At 39.7% G+C, this 18,030-nt stretch overlaps 1 protein-coding gene across 2 annotated transcripts; it reads right to left on the reverse strand.

Annotated features, from left to right (window-relative positions):
• Positions 1 to 4,234: 4,234 nt before the first annotated feature.
• Positions 4,235 to 17,591, reverse strand: dera (deoxyribose-phosphate aldolase (putative)). Of its 2 annotated transcripts, none has more exons than XM_063006102.1 (9): positions 17,233 to 17,591; positions 14,434 to 14,531; positions 14,184 to 14,331; positions 11,686 to 11,781; positions 11,453 to 11,587; positions 10,150 to 10,278; positions 7,255 to 7,367; positions 6,463 to 6,612; positions 4,235 to 4,656 (listed from the first exon to the last, which is right to left on the reverse strand). In XM_063006102.1, exons 1-9 carry the CDS (start codon positions 17,261 to 17,263, stop codon positions 4,600 to 4,602), a joined length of 957 nt encoding a protein of 318 aa, XP_062862172.1. In that variant the 5' UTR covers positions 17,264 to 17,591; the 3' UTR covers positions 4,235 to 4,599. The 2 variants fall into 2 exon arrangements, with proteins under 2 accessions (XP_062862172.1, XP_062862180.1); XM_063006110.1 differs by having other exon boundaries at positions 14,184 to 14,327; positions 17,233 to 17,319.
• Positions 17,592 to 18,030: the final 439 nt, after the last annotated feature.

Here is an 18,030-nt window from a genome sequence, read left to right on the forward strand (position 1 = left end):
AATGTCTGACAATCACTAATAACACAAACAATATCCCAATCCCTATTTGTATTTTATTATTTCCAATCTGATTCCAATATAAAACTGGTTGATGCCAATACTGAACTGATATTCTCACAATACGTTATACAAGAGTGCTTCATGAGAATTCTGTATTATTCACTGATCATAACATTAAAACCACCTCCTTGTTTCTACACTTACTGTTCCTTTTTATCCGTTCCACTTACCATATAGAAGCACTTCGTAGTTCTACAATTACTGACTGTAGTCCATCTATTTCTCTACATACTTTTTTTTTAAACCTGCTTTTACTCTGTTCAGGTCAGAACCCCCACAGGGCCACCACACAGCAGGTATTATTTAGGTGGTGGATCATTCTCAGCACTGCAGTGACAATGGCAATGGTGGTGGTGTGTTACTGTGTGTTGTGCTGGTATGAGTGGATTAGACACTGATTGAGTTTTTAAATACCACTCTATTAGACACTCCTACCTAGTTGTTAGACCTTGTAGATGTAAAGTCAGAGACGATCGCTCATCAGATGCTGCTGTTTGAGTTGGTCATCTTCTGGATCTTCATCAGTGGTCACAGGACTCTGTTGGCTGGATATATTTTTGGTTGGTGGACTATTCTCAGTCCAGCAGTGACAGTGAGGTGTTTAAAAATTCCATCAGCGCTGCTGTGTCTTCCACTCATACCAGCACAACACATATTAACACACCACCACCATGTCAGTGTCACTGCAGTGCTGAGAATGACCCACCACTTAAATAATACCTGCTCTGTAGTGGTCCTGGGAGAGTCCTGACCATTGAAGAACAGGGTGAAAGCAGACTAACAAAGCATGAAGAGAAACAGATGGACTACAGTCAGTAATTGTAGAACTACAAAGTGCTCCTATATGACAAATGGAGCTGATAAAATGGACAGTGTAGAAACAAGGGGGTGGTTTTAATGTTATGGCTGATTGGTGTATGTTCAAATAGATCATTACCAGGTTCACATAAACATATATCAATGCATCATCCCCAGTATTGATGCTTCTTTTAAAATAAAAAGATCAGTACACCTTTCACTCATAAAACACTACCAAGTACCAAGTTATCAATTTAGGTTTTTACCTCATTTTCACACGTCAGCATCACACAGCAGCTTACCTGAAAAAACCTTTGCACACATGAACATCCCAGAAGATGTAATGTCAATTAAAAAAAAATTCACACATGGAATTGAAGTTTAAAATACAGTGGTACCTTGTAACTGGACGTCCCCTAAACTTCAATCTTTGAAACTTGATGCCCTTCATCAAGAAATTTGTACCCTTGAACTCAACGTTTCCCTTAAAACGCCATCAAAGTGCGACTATGAGACGAATCTGCATTTGTGTGGAATAACCATCAAATCCACTTTGAAAGCTCCACATGTATCTGTGTTTAGCTGTATTTTTCTCCTGTTTCACTTTTAAACTTGTGTTACAGCTCGGGGTGCTGAGAAATTGTGAGAATCAGCTTTTCCGAGAGTCTAAAATGCTGATCGTTAAAAAAAAGCTTAATGTGACTTAATGCATTAACAAAACGACATAGGAAGACTAAACCTCTTACAATTAGAACTGCTCATAAGTTCTCTCCACTAATAAAATCCATTGCTCGTTGTTTTAGTACAATAAGTCACATTAAGCTTTGTGCACCGCCACACTATGGGAAATAACGACACAACAGCGCAAAAGCGTTTTTGCCACTTCTCATGTGAAAGAATTAAATACGGTATTCCAACATCAAGCATCGTCACGATTAAGAAGCATAAGGAAACAATAAAGAATTAAAGGTAAAGTGCAGGTTTATTGTGTTTTTATTAGGGCTGTTGATCGATAAAAAAAAACAACTAATTAATCACACAATTTGTACCACGCAACCTCCGAGCCACCAGTCTCGCTCGACTTGAGCCTCCATCCAGGACTAAAGGAAGACAAGCATCAAGGCTCTTCTCTGTTCTAGCGCCCAAGTGGTGGAATGAACTTCCTCTGTCTGTCCGAACATCTGAGTCTCTTGCTGTCTTTAAAAAGCGATTAAAAACCCACCTCTTTACTAAGCATTTAAGCTGACTTGTACTTATTTACTAACATCTTGTTCCATCCTTTTCCATTTCCAAAAAAAAACAAAACTTTGGTTCTAACAGGTTTTTGCAGATTTGTGTTCTTCGACTGTTGTTTACCTAAACTTGAGAAATGAAATGTTCACTTTGGAAGCACTTCTGTAAGTCGCTCTGGATAAGAGCGTCTGCTAAATGCTGAAAATGTAAATGTAAATTTGCTGTAATTAATCACCATTAATCACATTTTTCCTTAATACTTAAGCTTTTAATAATGTACATGTAATTGTTAAATAAACTCAATGGAATAATATCTGTAAGATATTTTTGTTTAATTGTATCTTTTTAATTTTAAACACAGATTCTTCTGTAGTTGGAGGGGTTGACAGATATTTGTGTGCAATGGGTGCCAGCCTTGCTTTTGCTCTTTCTCTTGTTGACCACCACTGTAGTGGACACCCCCCCATTTCCATTTCGGGCTCTGCCTTATAGTGGTTCAGACATTGTTCTATAGACTATTCCACTTTATCAGTATCTGTATCAGAAGAACCCAGCAAGAAGACAGACCTTCTCTTCTTTCAAGGCCGTTATACAGGCTTGAACCTCACTAAATAGACTGGATCATAGTTTGAGGGCTACATATAAACAAGTGGCATAAAGCTGGCAACACCACTAAATAGCAGACATAGAAAGCACAGGATGTTTTAAACATGTTAGTAAATTGTTACAGAGACAGACACACTACGTTCCTGTCTGTATGTACAAATGCCTGCATACACATAGATGATCCAGGGAAGAGTGAGCAAGATGATTACACAGAGGAATGTGGAAGACTTTCGAATCACATAAGTAGACAGATAGCAGGAACAGACACACACATAAATACATGTAAAGAAAGATTAAACACACACACACACACAAACACAGAGAGAGAGAGAGAGAGAGAGAGAGAGAGAGAGAGAGAGAGAGAGAGAGAGAGAGAGAGAGAGAGAGAGAGAGAGAGAGAGAGAGAGAGAGAGAGGGTGTGTTCGAAAACCTAGGGAGCTGCCTTGCTGTCTTACTGTCTACATAGGCAGCTGCCTTAGTAGAGAGGATTCTAATAAGTCATTGACTTATAAGACAGGTTATTCGAACGCGCTACTTAGACAGCGATTCAATCGGGTTTCGCATTTCGCGTTTAGCATTTAGCATCTTGCAATTAAAACCAATAAACTGAGGCACGCTAACGTCAATATAACATCTTCCTTCATGTACCGATAACGGTAAAATTTCCTGACAAGCCCGAACTTGCAAATAAAAACACTTGGTACAAGTTTACACAAGTTAAAAATCAGTAATATTTTATTTACGTTTGAAAATAACTCCATTCGTTTCTCCGCCCCGTCAGCCATGTTTATTTTTCTGTGAGAGAAGAGCACCCGACCCGCAATGAATGCTGGGATTGCCTTGATCACTAAGGCAGCGTCGGATGCTCACTCGTTCTTGAGCCAAAATAACATTGAAATATTAAGATGCCTCAGTAGTGAGAATTTTAAGGCATCTAGGATTTCGAACAGCCTCATTCTCAGGAGCACGCACAGGATGATGTAAAATGCTGTCTATGTAGAGAGCTCACTAGCTTTTCGAACACACCCAGAGAGAGAGAAAACAGGTCTCGCACACACACACACACACGCACACACACAGGTCGGAAGAGCGAGGGAAGAGCAGAAGGGAAAATAATTCATGTACCAACTTTTTAAAGTAAAACTTCCCGTCTAAAACCCAATTTTAATCCATCGTTAGCCACGATGGTCCAAAGTAAACACCCAGCTGCGTTAATTGCGTTAATTTTTTTAACGCATTAAATACTTCAAATTAATCGCAATAATTAACGCGTTAATTTTGACAGCACTAGTTTTTATTGATTTCTGTTTTCAATTGTATTTCAGTGTATTTATATTATATTTGTGTTATTTTCAGTGTATAAGAGTCAAAAACAACACCATTATTTTATATAAGCCTAAAATATATGCAATTCCACATTACTGTTTGGAATTGTTAAGGACATGAGTAATTAGATATTAAGAGATCCACTTTTGTGTCATTCTGTATACAGCTGCACGACCATGCTGCCAAAACACAAAACTGGCATGCTGTAACATTTTATTATATACTTCACTTTTATTAAGGTCATTTTAGAATATTTATCATCACTTTACAGCAGTTATTCAAATTTTACATGTTACATCTCAAGCTTTTATATTATGATTTTCATCAAAATCATTTGTTTCATCAACAATACAAAATCAAGACACGGGCAGTATGAGGCACCACCCTATACTGCAATTTCCCTCTTGGATCAATAAAGTATTCTGATTCTGATATCGTAGCTGCATGTCTGCAGTGTGGACTACAGTACATTTGGTCACAACATTATCAGATAGTATCATCCTTCATGAACACTACAAGTATTTTGGTGAGCTGATCTGAGCAGGTGCTTCATCCCATTAATCATAAAAAAAAAAATCAGGCCATAGGCAGCTCGTGATAAGCTGGGTAGCGTCCAGTCACATAGTGGTAAATCTGTAGGGATGCAAAAATAAAAATCATGTATATATACTGTACATATATGTACACACACTCACACATTTGCAATCAGAAATATTCAACCCCGTTCACCTTAAAAGGAAAAGAGAGTAGAAAAACAGAACAGTGGTTCTCTTTTACACTGGGATACTAACGCTTGCTACCTGTGTTCTCTAAAAAGCATAAAGAGAGAGGAACTTGGTAAAAGCTGGAATGGGCTATAAAAAGAGCGGAGCAGCCACTCTGGATCCAATCATGGGGGTCCGCTCAAAAAGGTGCACCACAACAAGGCTGTAGTCCTCAGAAAGAAGACTGCGGTATTATCTTTGTGCCAGATATAACAGGACTCATGTCTTCCAAACAGTTCCACCTTTGACTCACCAGTCCACAGAACTTTATCCCAAATGTAGTAGTAGTAGAACTTTATCACAAGAATTTTACTTTTTCACATGTCTTGAGTCATTACGATTTTTTTTGGCAAATGTGATACACCTTTGTTCTCTGTTTTGGTCAGCAGTGGTTTGCACCCTCTTTTTTTTCTCTTTTATTTATTTTTCTCCCATTTTCTTCCAATTTAGCGTAGTTAATTTGTCTTCCGCTGCTAGGGGATCCCTGATTGCAGTCGAGGTGGGAATATTGCTGCTCCTCCGACCCGTGCACAGCCCTTTGCGGAACCCTTTTTCACCAATGCACTCTGCACAGGCTCCTCTCAATCTGCCAGTCAGGGTCCTTACACAGTGTTTGAAGACCCCACCCAAATAGTCCGGTCATCCGCCTTAGCAGAACCGTGTCTGCTGCAGGCACTGCCAATTATGCCTGCTAGATGGCGCCCAGCCGACCGGTGGCAACACCGAGTTTTGAACCGAGGAGTGTGTTAGCGGAATATCCCGCTGCCCCACCTGGGTGCCTTGCAACCCTCTTATGGATGCCATATTTGCCCAGTGTTTATATTATTGTGAAGTCATGTACATAGATTTACCTTAATTGAGGCAAGTGAGATCTGCAGTTCTTTAGATGTTAGTCTGGGCTATTTTAAGACCTCCTGGATGAGTAGTCAATGCATTCTTGGTGAAATTTTAGTAGGCCAGCCACTCCTGGGAAATATCTTTACATTGCCAGTCAGCTTCTATAAGTGATGTTTAGATTCAACAGTTCTGGCAGTAATCATGCCTGGATTTGGCTAGTGAAAATGTAAACTGAATTTGGTTAACTGGTTGATTCAATAGCTAAGGGGGCTATTACTTTTTCACATAGGGCCAGGTAGGGCAGACCAGCATTTCTTAAGCATTTGAAGCAAGTGTGACAAATATTAAAAATAGAAGAAACTTGGGAACAAAGTAGATCAGTAAGTGTAGTGATTAATGCAGGGCTAGGGTTAAATGCCAAACCTTACTCCTGCAACAGTGACTTCTATTGTCTGGCCGAGCAGTAGAGGAATACAAAGGAAATATATAGTATGGTATATAGTATCTGTATTTTTTTTATTTGAATTTACAAGAAGGCAAGAAGTATGCACATTAGATCTCAAAAAAGTAAGTAAATTCAAGCCTAATCCTAGATTTCAGCACTCTAGATGTCTTACATCTCAAATGTCATAAAAGGGCTCCAAATAACCAAATAATTAAACCATTAATTAAAATCTAATATTGATAAAGATTATTGATCAATAAATAATATTCTAAAATTCTAATATTAATAACGGCTGCACAGCTAATATGCATGAGTTCTAACTGTCTATAATCGACCTGCTGTACATGAAGGCCAGAAAGGAATTCTGCATGTTTTGATTGGATCAAATCCCACCTGCCGTTCAATGTCTCCAAGCAAGCTGCTGGCTCCCAGGCGGAACAGGTGAGGAGTAAGCCACTGGTCTCCTAGTTCCTCCTTCATCAGCACCAGCCATACCAAAGACTCCTGCGCAGTGCGAATACCTCCTGCTGGCTTAAAACCTACCTGCATCACATACACCAACAGACTCGTGTAAACAATACTTCAACAATAAACAGTTACACTAAAAGTTTTTAAGCCCCAATGCATGTGGACTTATAGTCAGGATTTCTGTTATAAAGTTTCATTACCCATTTCTTTTTTTAATACTCTTAAATATTCAAATGCCAAACGTTTTTCCAGCTAAACACGAAACTGCATATGAATAAACTTTCAATACTGTCAGTCAGCATCACGTATTGTTTTCAAGCTTGTCGCTCAGCTGCACAGCAGAAAGCGGTGTTGCCGTGTATCATGTGAACAGCGTAACTGCCACCATAAGCAGCATGGTCTCATGATGAACAAAACACAAAACTCTCGTCATATGAAAGCAGCCTCAGGGCAATGCAGAGTAGCTACCTACTGGCATTTTATTCTAAGGTAGAATTAAACCTGTATAGACATTGAAGACACAGTGCATATTCCTTGTTTGTTTGTTTATTAGGATTTTAACATCATGTTTAACACACTTTGGTTACATTCATGACAGGAACGGCAGTTTAGATGGATGGATTGGATGGATGGATGGCTTTATTAAGGGAAAGTCAGTTATTACAGCAGCTCAAGATACAGTAAAGCAATTGTATTAAAAATAATATGTGATTTTACCTTGTGTCCAGTCCTTAAGAAGTAGTCGCGGATAGCCCGCACCATCACTATGGCCACAGGATATGTGGCATTGACGGACTCTTTCCCAGTTGAAGTTTTGATGAAGTCAGATCCTGGTGGACGAAGAAGACATGAGTGAGGTTTTCATCCTGCTACAATGGTGGAGGTTCCAGATTTCTGGTCTACATTAACTTGTAAAGAACATATAGGTCATGACAGTCTAGGAATTTTAAACTTTTTCCATTTTATGTGCAGCCCCGCTGACCAGGACGAAAATGCCAATGCAATCTTTCGGCAACTCTCAACATATTTATCCATACACCATTGCTGTTGGCCCATACCAATCAAAATAACGAAAAAGTTATTGCTATTTATTGGGATTTCTGTTGGCAGGCTTAAATGTTTGTTGGTTGGATAAAGGTTCATTATTTTTGTATTTTTTTCTGACTAAATCATTGAAACCTAAACTTCCTTCTTGTTGTGACTATTAATGCTGACTGCTCACAAGAAAACATACATAAAACAGTGATTTCTTGCCTCTTGTCTGGGTGAGAACCCAAACTGCCACCACTAACCATTTGTCAGATAAACCAGCAAAAAAACAATACAGGACTGCAATGAATTAGAAGCTGATAGAATGTCAAGCAAGAAGAAAAAGAACTGGGAAGTTGGATAGCGCATCAAAAAATTATGCTAGCTCACTACTACTGGGGTCCAGGGTTCGAATCCCAAGCGGTGCTATCGGCCGGTCATTGGTAGGCATCTACATACAGACCTGTTTGGCTATGTCTAGAATAATGGGGCAGTTTGGCATCCTGTCTGTGGTATGTTATTGCATTGCACCCAATTAATTCAGGAAAAGCAGAGCTACCGTGACCCTGACCAGGATAATGCAGTGGAACAATATGAAAAAATAAATGATGAAGAAGAAGTCCATTTTGGAGCAGAGGCATCTTGATCCCAACAACACTGCTGCACCTAATACACTCATACCAGTACAACACACACTACCTTGTTATTAGCAGGTTAGTCATCGCAATGCTGAGAATAGTCACCCTCCTAACATCATATGGTTGTGGGGGTCCTAAAGAGGTCACACCGTTTAATTCATAAATGTGCCACAGATAGGTGATAAAGTATTCAGAGCAACATACAGGCTACAGTCAGTGATTGTATATCCACAAAGAACGGAATCCAGGAACAGAAGTTTTGCTTCAGGATGCTTTGTGAGGTACCAAATGAGCCACAAAAATAGAAAAGCCTGATTTAAAGATTTACATTTTTAGAATGTGCTTCTATTTTGGCATTATCTGTGCCATCTGGCTTCCATGCTCAGACAGGGCATTAGTCCTGAGAGAACTGTGGGCCAGACAAGAACATATGCTCCTGTCTGCAGTGAGCACAAGGCATGAGCGTGTTCATCAATAAGAGCTCTCATTTTCCCCCTTCTCTTTCCTTCAGAGACAATTATGGTTTATCAGTGTTCTGATAAAAATAGAAGATAAAATTACAATTTTAATAGATGAACTACAAACTGGACAGGATTTGAACCCCCACTCTCTTGCCTAGCCGTCTTTCTAATGACAGTTCATTACCAAACAGGACAAGATGAACATTTTTTTCAGTTCATTAAATATATGTTCAATGTGTTGTTTAACTTTTTTCTTCTTTTTTTTCTCACTTCCTTTTCCCTCTCCACTCTTTCTCTTGCCCCCTCTCTCTCTCTTAAACTGGCATAATCCTTGAGATTCATTCTGGGGAGTCTTAATTACACCATAATGGATAACGGTTATTAAATGCAGCCGACAGTAATGAAGCTCTATTCATTTGCGGCGGTGCGGGGGTACAGTGCCGGCAAGCGAGGGAGTAAAATAGCCTCGTCTTTGCAGATTAATAGGCAAAATTATCATTCAATTTCAGAAACCTCATACGCAATTCATAGGAACAAGGGGAGATTAAGGAGTGAGCGTGGCGACAAAAGCAATGCATTTTAATAATGATCCCTATCAGCACCACTGACAATTGGGTACAGTAATCGGCTTAACGGACGATGGCTATTTAAGCACACTTTCACTGGCTGGTTCCTTCTGTGTGTGTGTGTGTGTGTGTGTGTCTGTGTGGCATAATGGTAGGCCATCTGGAGAAAAGGTAAGTGAAACAATAGCTGAGCAACAGCACCATGTAGTGGGCATTACAACCCATTGCACATGCTACAGTTGAGTATTATAAAGGTAGGCAGTTCTGGCAATCAATATTCATTTGTTTCAGTCTTTAAGGAGCTGATAAGTGGAACCGGGTGTAGTTCCTGCATAGTTAGAAAAAAAATCTAAGATTACCCAAACCTGAACTGAATGTGGACACCTGACCATGAGCTTGTCCGAAATCCCATTTCAAAATCATGGGTATTAATATGGAGTTGCCCCTCACTCTCTTACATAAGCCAAGTCAAGTCATGTTTATTTATGAACAAAAATGGCCGGGCGGCACGGTGGTTCAGTGGGCAGCACAGTCGCCTCACAGCAAGTAGGTCCTGGGTTCAATCCCCAGGTGGGGCGCTCCGGGTCCTTTCTGTGTGGAGTTTGCATGTTCTCCCCGTGTCTGCGTGGGTGTACTCCGGGTGCTCCGGTTTCCTCCCACAGTCCAAAGACATGCAAGTGAGTTGAATTGGAGATACAAAATTGTCCATGACTGTGTTCGATATTACCTTGTGAACTGATGACCCTTGTGTAATGAGTAACTAACTACCGTTCCTGTCATGAATGTAACCAGACACCTTGACAAACATGACTTTAAAATCCTAATAAACAAACCAAACAACAAAAATGGCCACACAGAACTGGATTAAAAAATATATATACTCTATTCCTTACAGTCTCAAAAGAATTTTTGCATTACCTGCCATCATGGACACCAGACTGGCCTTGTATACGTTAGTGAATGTCCCCAGCTCTCCAACTGCCAAGATGGTCTTCATGTGGGCATTGCCACATGCCTCTCGGAACTGCCGGACCTCATCGTACAAGGCTGAGGAGAACAAAAAACTATAAATACATAACCCCTTTGTAATTCAAAAATAATCACAATTTTTGATTTTCAGCTTTCTGTTTACAATAAACTATAAACCAGTGAGATTAGCCTATTAATAAAGGCTCATGAGTGAATTAATTGCACCACCTTCTGTACATGCTTTAAATTTAGCAGCTCATTGCATGATTTGTTATGACTTTACTAAAGAAATGTAGTTAGGCCATATTTAATAGTTCCTGTTGTCTGGAAATATGAGAATGGTAGTTGAACACCTAAAGCTTGTTGGACATTTCATTTCCAAACCTTTGCTATTAATATGGACTTTAACTCCCCCCTCTTTTGCAGCTACAAAATCCTTCACCCTTCTGGGAAGGATTTCCACCAGACTGTTTAAGTTGCCTGGGAATTTGCTCATTCAGTCAAAGTCTGTGAGGTCAGGCAGTGATGATGGATGGACGCCTGTTGTCACAAGGTTCTAAGCATTTAATTTAGTTTTAATATAACAGATTTTAGACATCTGTTAGCAATGGGTGTGGCTAAAACTCCTAAAGTCAAAAATAAGAAGGGTGTGTCCACATATTCTTGGCCATATAATATAGCAAAACTTGGTTTATGTGGTAAGGTGCCACACAGAAACAATGGAAACACTCCCTTGACAGGATCTATTACAATCTAATAGAAATCTATTCCACAGCGACACACACTGAACTATTTTACTCACTCACTTGCATCTAGGGTCGAATAAAAGCAACCAATGCAAATACTTGCTTGTTTTGAAAATATATTAGAAAACTGGTGTACCCAAAGGAAACACTGGAAGAACATGCAAAACTCTGCACAGCCTGGAACTGGAGGTAAGGCTCAAACCAAGATTCTAAAACCCATTTTGTTGTGCAGCACCCATTTGTCTAGATGTGGCAACATACCCGTGTTATTAATATGTATTTTACATATACAGAAACACTATATGGACTAAAGTACTGGGACACACCTCTTATTCATTGAATTCTGGTGTTTCATTCTGTCCCAATAAAAATAACCATTTTGAGGTGTAAAATACCACTGATATAGATTTATGGTGTTGAAAATACAGATAGCTGTATCCATGTTAAACAACATTTTTGTGGTCAACTGCATTTTAATGAATGGATGTACAGACAAGAACACAAACCTGCCCACTGTCCGGTAACTGCCAACGTCCGATTAATGACAATATCGATTTCAGTGGCCCCATCCTGCACAGCCATACGCACCTCCTCCAGGCGTGTCTTCAGTGGAGTCTGACCAGCAGGGAATCCAGTAGCCACTGGATTTAAATACAAGGATGAAAACTAGTACCACTTTAAATGACCATTAAATTTATTTAAAAAGTAAACTGTTAAAGGGTTAGGGTTTGGAACTAACCAGAGGCTACAGGTATGCTGGAGTTGGCTGCTTTCAAAGATTTAACAGCATCATTCACACGAGCTGGATAAACACACACTGCGGCAGTTGAAATTCCTGTAAACACACACGTGTAATGTAGTTAAATGGTTTCAGGCTTGTATTTAAAGAAAGTACTTTGTCCCCCTCTTCTGGGCCAAGGTACAGTTGCAGATGTAAAAAAAGGTAGGAGAAAACTGTAAACCAGGGTAAATTGTTTACCCATGTCATGTTTTACACTTTGATTACATTCATGACAGAAACGGTAGTTACTCATTACACAAGGTTCATCAGTTCACAAGGTTATATCAAACACAGTCATGGACAATTTAGTATCTCCAATTCACCTTACTTGCATGTTTTTGGACTGTGGGAGGAAACCGGAGCTTCCGAAGGCAACCCACGCAGACACGGGGAGAACATGCAAACTCCACACAGAAATTATCGCCCCACCTGGGAATCAAACCCAGGAACTTCTAGCTGTGAGGCGACAGTGCTACCCACTTAGCCACCGTAAACCAGGGTAGAAAAGCTCCTCCATAAAGAAACCAGCATTTATATCTGTAGAGGGAATTTTGTTTGTTATATTGTTATATTTTGTCTGGTTATTTCTCTGGCTTTTGTTTATTGATTATGGGGTGATCTGGTGCGTATGACTAGTTCTTTTTTTTTTTAAATGCATTTTCTCCCCCTTGAGCACGTCCAATTGCCCCCAATTGCATCATGCTTCCTCTCTGCCTATACCGATCCCCGCTCTGACCGAGGAGATCGAAGCTAACCCACGCCCCCTCCGACACGTGGGCAGCAAGCCGTATGCATCTTATCACCCACACATTGACGAGTGTTGTGCCACCTAGCGTTGTGTATGGTGAGACACACCCTAAGAGCACTCTTTCCTCATCTCTGTGCAGGCGCCTCTAATCAGCCAGCAGAAGTCGTAACTGCACCATTCTGACAGAGAGAGACCCATATCCGGCTTAGTCTCGCCCATCTGAACAACAGGCCAATCGTTGTTTATGTGACCACTCAGCCTCAGCTGGGCAAAGCAGAGCTGAGATTCGATACGATGTATTCGAGATCCCAGCTCTGGTTGCAGCGTGTGTTTTTACCGCTGCGCCACCTGAGCGGCGTATGACTAGTTCTTTAAGACATGACTCTGAGTCTGGGCATAATATGACTAGATCTTTGGGTCTCCTCTGCATATTTTAATGGCATAAGTATGGCATGGGCTTCTCTGGTGTAAATGGAAGTTAGTTGGGGTAGTTTTTAGATATAGTGGTAGCAAATATGATGCTCAAAGAATTAGTTGCGTTCATGAAAGACCAGCTGGGTACTGGTATGTGGAATGCCCAGCTGCAAAACACTTCAAAGATAATGAAATCAAACGTTAAGCATATGTCAGTTAAGCAAATTCTTAACTTTGAATTGAATTAAAGCTGTGTTTTTTCCTCTACATGGCAAACAGCTGACTTTCTCCAAAAGGTAAACCAGGGGAATGTATTAAAAAAAATCTGGGCATAGCCTAACATTCTGCACAGTTAATAACCAACTTATGTTGACGTTTTCCTAGATGTGTATTTTTATTAAGAGATCATGTCTGACCCTGCCTGCAGTAACACACCAGTATGCACTGATCAGCCATAACATTAAAACCACCTCCTTGTTTCTACACTCACTGTCCATTTTATCAGCACCATATCGGAGCACTCCATCTGTTTCTCTAAATACTTTTTGTAGCCTGATTTCACTCTGTTCTTCAATGGTCAGGACCCCCACAGGACCACCACAAAGGAGGTATTATTTAGGTGGTGGATCGTTCTCAGCACTGCAGTGACACTGACATGGTGGTGGTGTGTTAGTGTGTGTTGTGCTGGTATGAGTGAATCAGACACAGCAGCGCTGCTGGAGTTTTTTTAATACTGTGTCCACTCACTGTACACTCTTTTAGACACTCCTACCTAGTTGGTCCACCTTGTAGATGTAAAGTCAGAGATGATCGCTCATCTATTGCTGCTGTTTGAGTTGGTCATCTTCTAGACTTTCATCCGTGGTCACAGGACGCTGTTGGCTGGATGTTTTTGGTTGGTGGACTATTCTTAGTCCAGAAATGACAGTGAGGTGTTTATAAACTCCTTTAGCATTGCTGTGTCTGATCCACTCAAACCAGCACAACACACACTAACACACCACCACCGTGTCAGTGTCACTGCAGAGCTGAGAATGATCCACCACCCAAATAATACCTACTCTGTGGTGGTCCTGGGAGAGTCCTGACCATTAAAGAACAGCATGAAAGGGGGCTAACAAAGCATGCAGAGAAACAGATGGACTACAGTCAGTAATTGTAGAACTACAAAGTGCTTCTATATGGTAAGTGGAGCTGATAAAATGGACAGTGAGTGTAGAAACAAGGACATGGTTTTAATGTTATGGCTGATCAGTGTATGTACACATACTTATTTAACCGAGTAGCAACAAACCTTTATCATGCATGTCCATGCTCTGCAGCAGATCATAGCGGATGGGCTGCACGGCCTTTAGACAAAGCCGGTGGACATTAGATGGCGTGTCATCTCCAGCTAGCGTTGTCAGATCTATGCAGGTGGCAGCTTTCAGGAGCCAGGCTGCCTACAGAGAATTGTATACATGATGGGTTTTTAAAAGACACAGATTAATCATAATTTTTAAAACTAAAACTAAAAAAAATAATAATAATAATAATTAGACTACCTGCCACTCTCTTTTGGCCACCTTGCGGCCTTGAACTTGTTGGGCCCGTTTCAGCACAGCCTGAGTGTTTACTCTGACCTTTGAAACCCATTCCAGATCTGTGAAAGAGAGAAATATGGTAGCTTTGTTTGTTTAATTGAAATTACAAGTATGTTGCATTTCAGTGTGTTTTTAAAGTACAGAATCAGTGCTAACAAAGGGATTATCGGCCAAAAAACAATTCACCAAAAACAATTCAACTGGTGTGCAAAAATGTGCACAGATTCTTTATTTACTTTTAGTAACAACAATCTTTTGCAGGACATCACACACAGACACACACATAAACAGACACACACACAGACACATACACACACACACAGACACACACACAGACACACACACACACACACACAGACTAAAAATTAAAGATGTAACGTTAGTTATGAGGTTGGGTTTTACTGATGTTCTGCTACTTTTATCTCAAGTAAAACATGGTTTAGTCATACCTGTTATTAAGATATTAAAAGTAAACCTTCACATGACACCAGCGCTGTTTGCATTTGTCTTTCTGTATGTTATATATACCAATATTCTGTTATAACTTATTTTCCTTCTATTTGATTACCAAAGGTATTTTTTAAATACATATAGTGGTTGTATTGTGGTTTTTTAGACAAGATCTGAAGATCGAGAGGGTGAAGAAAAAAAACCCTTTCTTCTGACTCTTTATAAAGTAAACGTAAATGTATACGAGGATGCCAGCAGGATATTTAACTTGTATGTTTATTTTTGTTAACACAATCAATACACATCTAATCAAATAACTCAAATTATCAAATTGAATAAATAAAAAAAAAACAGGCAAAAACAAGGCCATATTGTGCGCTTTTTAATAAACAAACAATATATTAAATAATCATCAAAAAATAGCTCAACTTAAGAACTACCTTTGATTTCGAATCAGAAACCCACTTTGGGTATTTAATGTTAACAATGGGCCTATTATTATGCCAATAAAATCAAATAGACAGCTAAATAACATTCCTATTTATTCGTCATTTTTTGTATGCTGTTTTATATCATAGAGCATTATATTTAGCCTTCTACATATATTAGTTTGTAATGTTAATTACCTAGCAAAATTATTCCTCATTTGTAAACCTCAACTGTTGAAGTATAAATGCTTGCATGAAAATAACTCCTTGACTAAAGGTGACTTTTCCCACACAGCGTTTTGGCCATGATGCTTTAATTAAAAAATATTGTATGTTTGTATCTATTTTCAACAAATTACTGTGAGAGCTACTTGACATTTTCCTGCAGAATGTTTGTGCTCATGTTTTTTTTTTTTTTTTTTTAAGGCTTTCACATCAAAATAAGTAAGATTTTAAATAAAACAAAACTAGTGAAACACTTTTGGGGGGAATTGATGACAGAGAAGGTAATATTTATTTTTAAATATTAATGAATGTAGAAAAAAATTGGGTTCCAGCAGAAAGGGCACTTTTCTCATCCAGGGCAAAAGGGCAGGTGCTTGAGCACCACTAGGGGTCTATCTGTGCACGTGCCTGCCTGAAAACATGTTCAAAAGTGTAATACAACATACTGAACGTGCAGGAACGTGCATATTAATACAAATGTTTTTAAAATTGGACATTAAATAATCACCAAAATGTTAAGTTCAGGTGCACAGCCATGTAATGTATAACAGTATGTGAGGGTCACAGGGTCTGACCAGTTTGTAGATCATGTGTACACACACACACACACACACACACACACACACACACACACACACACACACACACACACAAACCAGCTCCATGTTTCTACACACATTGTCCATTTTATCAGCTCCACTTAACATACAGGAGCACTTAGCAGTTCTACAATTACTGCCTGTAGTCCATCTGTTTCTCTGCATGCTTTGTTAGCCCCCTTTCATGCTGTTCTTCAATGGTCAGGACTCTCCCAGAACCACTACAGAGTAGGTATTATTTGGGTGGTGGGTCATTCTCAGCACTGTGTGCACACAGGATATTCCCAAACTACTTAAACTTGCACCACATTATAAGGCAATATATATTAAATATTAATTACTTTTAGGTGTAGATATACACTGATCAGCCATAACATTAAAACCACCTTCTTGTTTCTACACTCACTGTCCATTGTATCAGCTCCACTTACCATATAGAAGCACTTTGTAGTTCTACAATTACTGACTGTAGTCCATCTGTTCCTCTGCTTTGTTAGCCCCCTTTCATGCTGTTCCTCAATGGTCAGGACTAAGAGTAGGTATTACTTGGGTGGTGGATTATTCTCAGCTCTGCAGTGACACTGACATGGTGGTGGTGTGTTGTGCTGGTATGAATGAATAAAACACAGCAACGCTTCTGGAGTTTGTAAATACCTCACTGTCACTGCTGGACTGAGAATAGTCCACCAACCATGAATACATCCAGCCAACAGCACCCTGTAGACAGCGTCCTTTGACCACTGATGAAGGTCTAGAACTATGACCAACTCAAACAGCAGCAATAGATGAGCAATCGTCTGACTTTACATCTACAAGGTGGACCAACTAGGTAGGAGTGTTTAATAGAGTGGACAGGGAGTGGACACTATTTAAAAACTCCAGCAGCTCTGCTAAGTCTGATCCACTCAAACCAGCACAACACACACTAACACACCACCACCAAGTCAGTGACACTGCAGTGCTGAGAATGATCCACAACCCAATAATACCCAATAATTTGTCATCGGGTGCAGATAGAATGTGCAGTCATTACAAAATACGGTAATTAAAACACTTACCCAGGTCAGTTCCAGGATTCCTGACGGACATGATGAAAATAATCAGATATTAAATGCAAAAAAACGATGAGGTGTGTTGATTCAAAAAGTCATGTATCTGCACATTGACACACACATTAACTACTTCCTCCTCTTTGGTCGTCGATGTGACGTCATCAAACGCAGGACTAATCGCAGCACAGCTTTACGCGGGCGTACAGTATGGCATGCATTTGGGGCCAAAATCGTCTTAATGCATGCCATAGTACAGTCACGTGTTTACAAAGCAGCCTTACAACTATCGCTGCGTCCGGAATCGCATACTTAGAGAGTACGTACTAGATTGGAGGAAGTATGCACTACTCGGCCGGTAAAAAAGTACATACTTTCAGTACAGAAGTATGCAGTATGCACACAACACCGCTACGTACTACATGCGCCATCTTGCGAACGACAAGTGATGACGTAAGGACGTGATGACGTAATATCACCATAGTTACAGACTCATTACAAACCCCACTCGCCAAAATTTTGGATATTTATCGTGTTTTTGTTATTTATTCGTCTTTAAAATGTTTTATTTTATTTATCTTACTTACACGTGTGAACAGAGGACTCAGTTTTCCGCTATCTTTCTTGTTTCTTATTCCGCTTTGAATGCCTACGCAGCTCCAGTTGCATTATGGGATACATTAGCGGACCTAGCAGTTTATTTTTTATTTACTTTGTTTTTATTTTATTTATTTATTTATTTTTTTTAAGTGGGGACGACACACAATTTAAACAAATCAGGACTGCTTGTATTAGGGTGACCATATT

This window comes from Trichomycterus rosablanca, chromosome 1, assembly GCF_030014385.1.
Source record: "Trichomycterus rosablanca isolate fTriRos1 chromosome 1, fTriRos1.hap1, whole genome shotgun sequence".
NCBI lineage: Eukaryota > Metazoa > Chordata > Actinopteri > Siluriformes > Trichomycteridae > Trichomycterus > Trichomycterus rosablanca.

Excerpts from the sequence above, each read along its gene's own strand:
- dera (XM_063006102.1), bottom strand. The coding sequence starts at position 17,263 with ATGTCCGTCAGGAATCCTGGAACTGACCTGG. Across the intron at positions 7,368-10,149 it reads TCTGGTGTCCATGATGGCAG|GATCTGACTTCATCAAAACT; the intron begins GTAATGCAAAAA and ends TTCGTCCACCAG. Across the intron at positions 6,613-7,254 it reads TCTTAAGGACTGGACACAAG|GTAGGTTTTAAGCCAGCAGG; the intron begins GTAAAATCACAT and ends TATGTGATGCAG.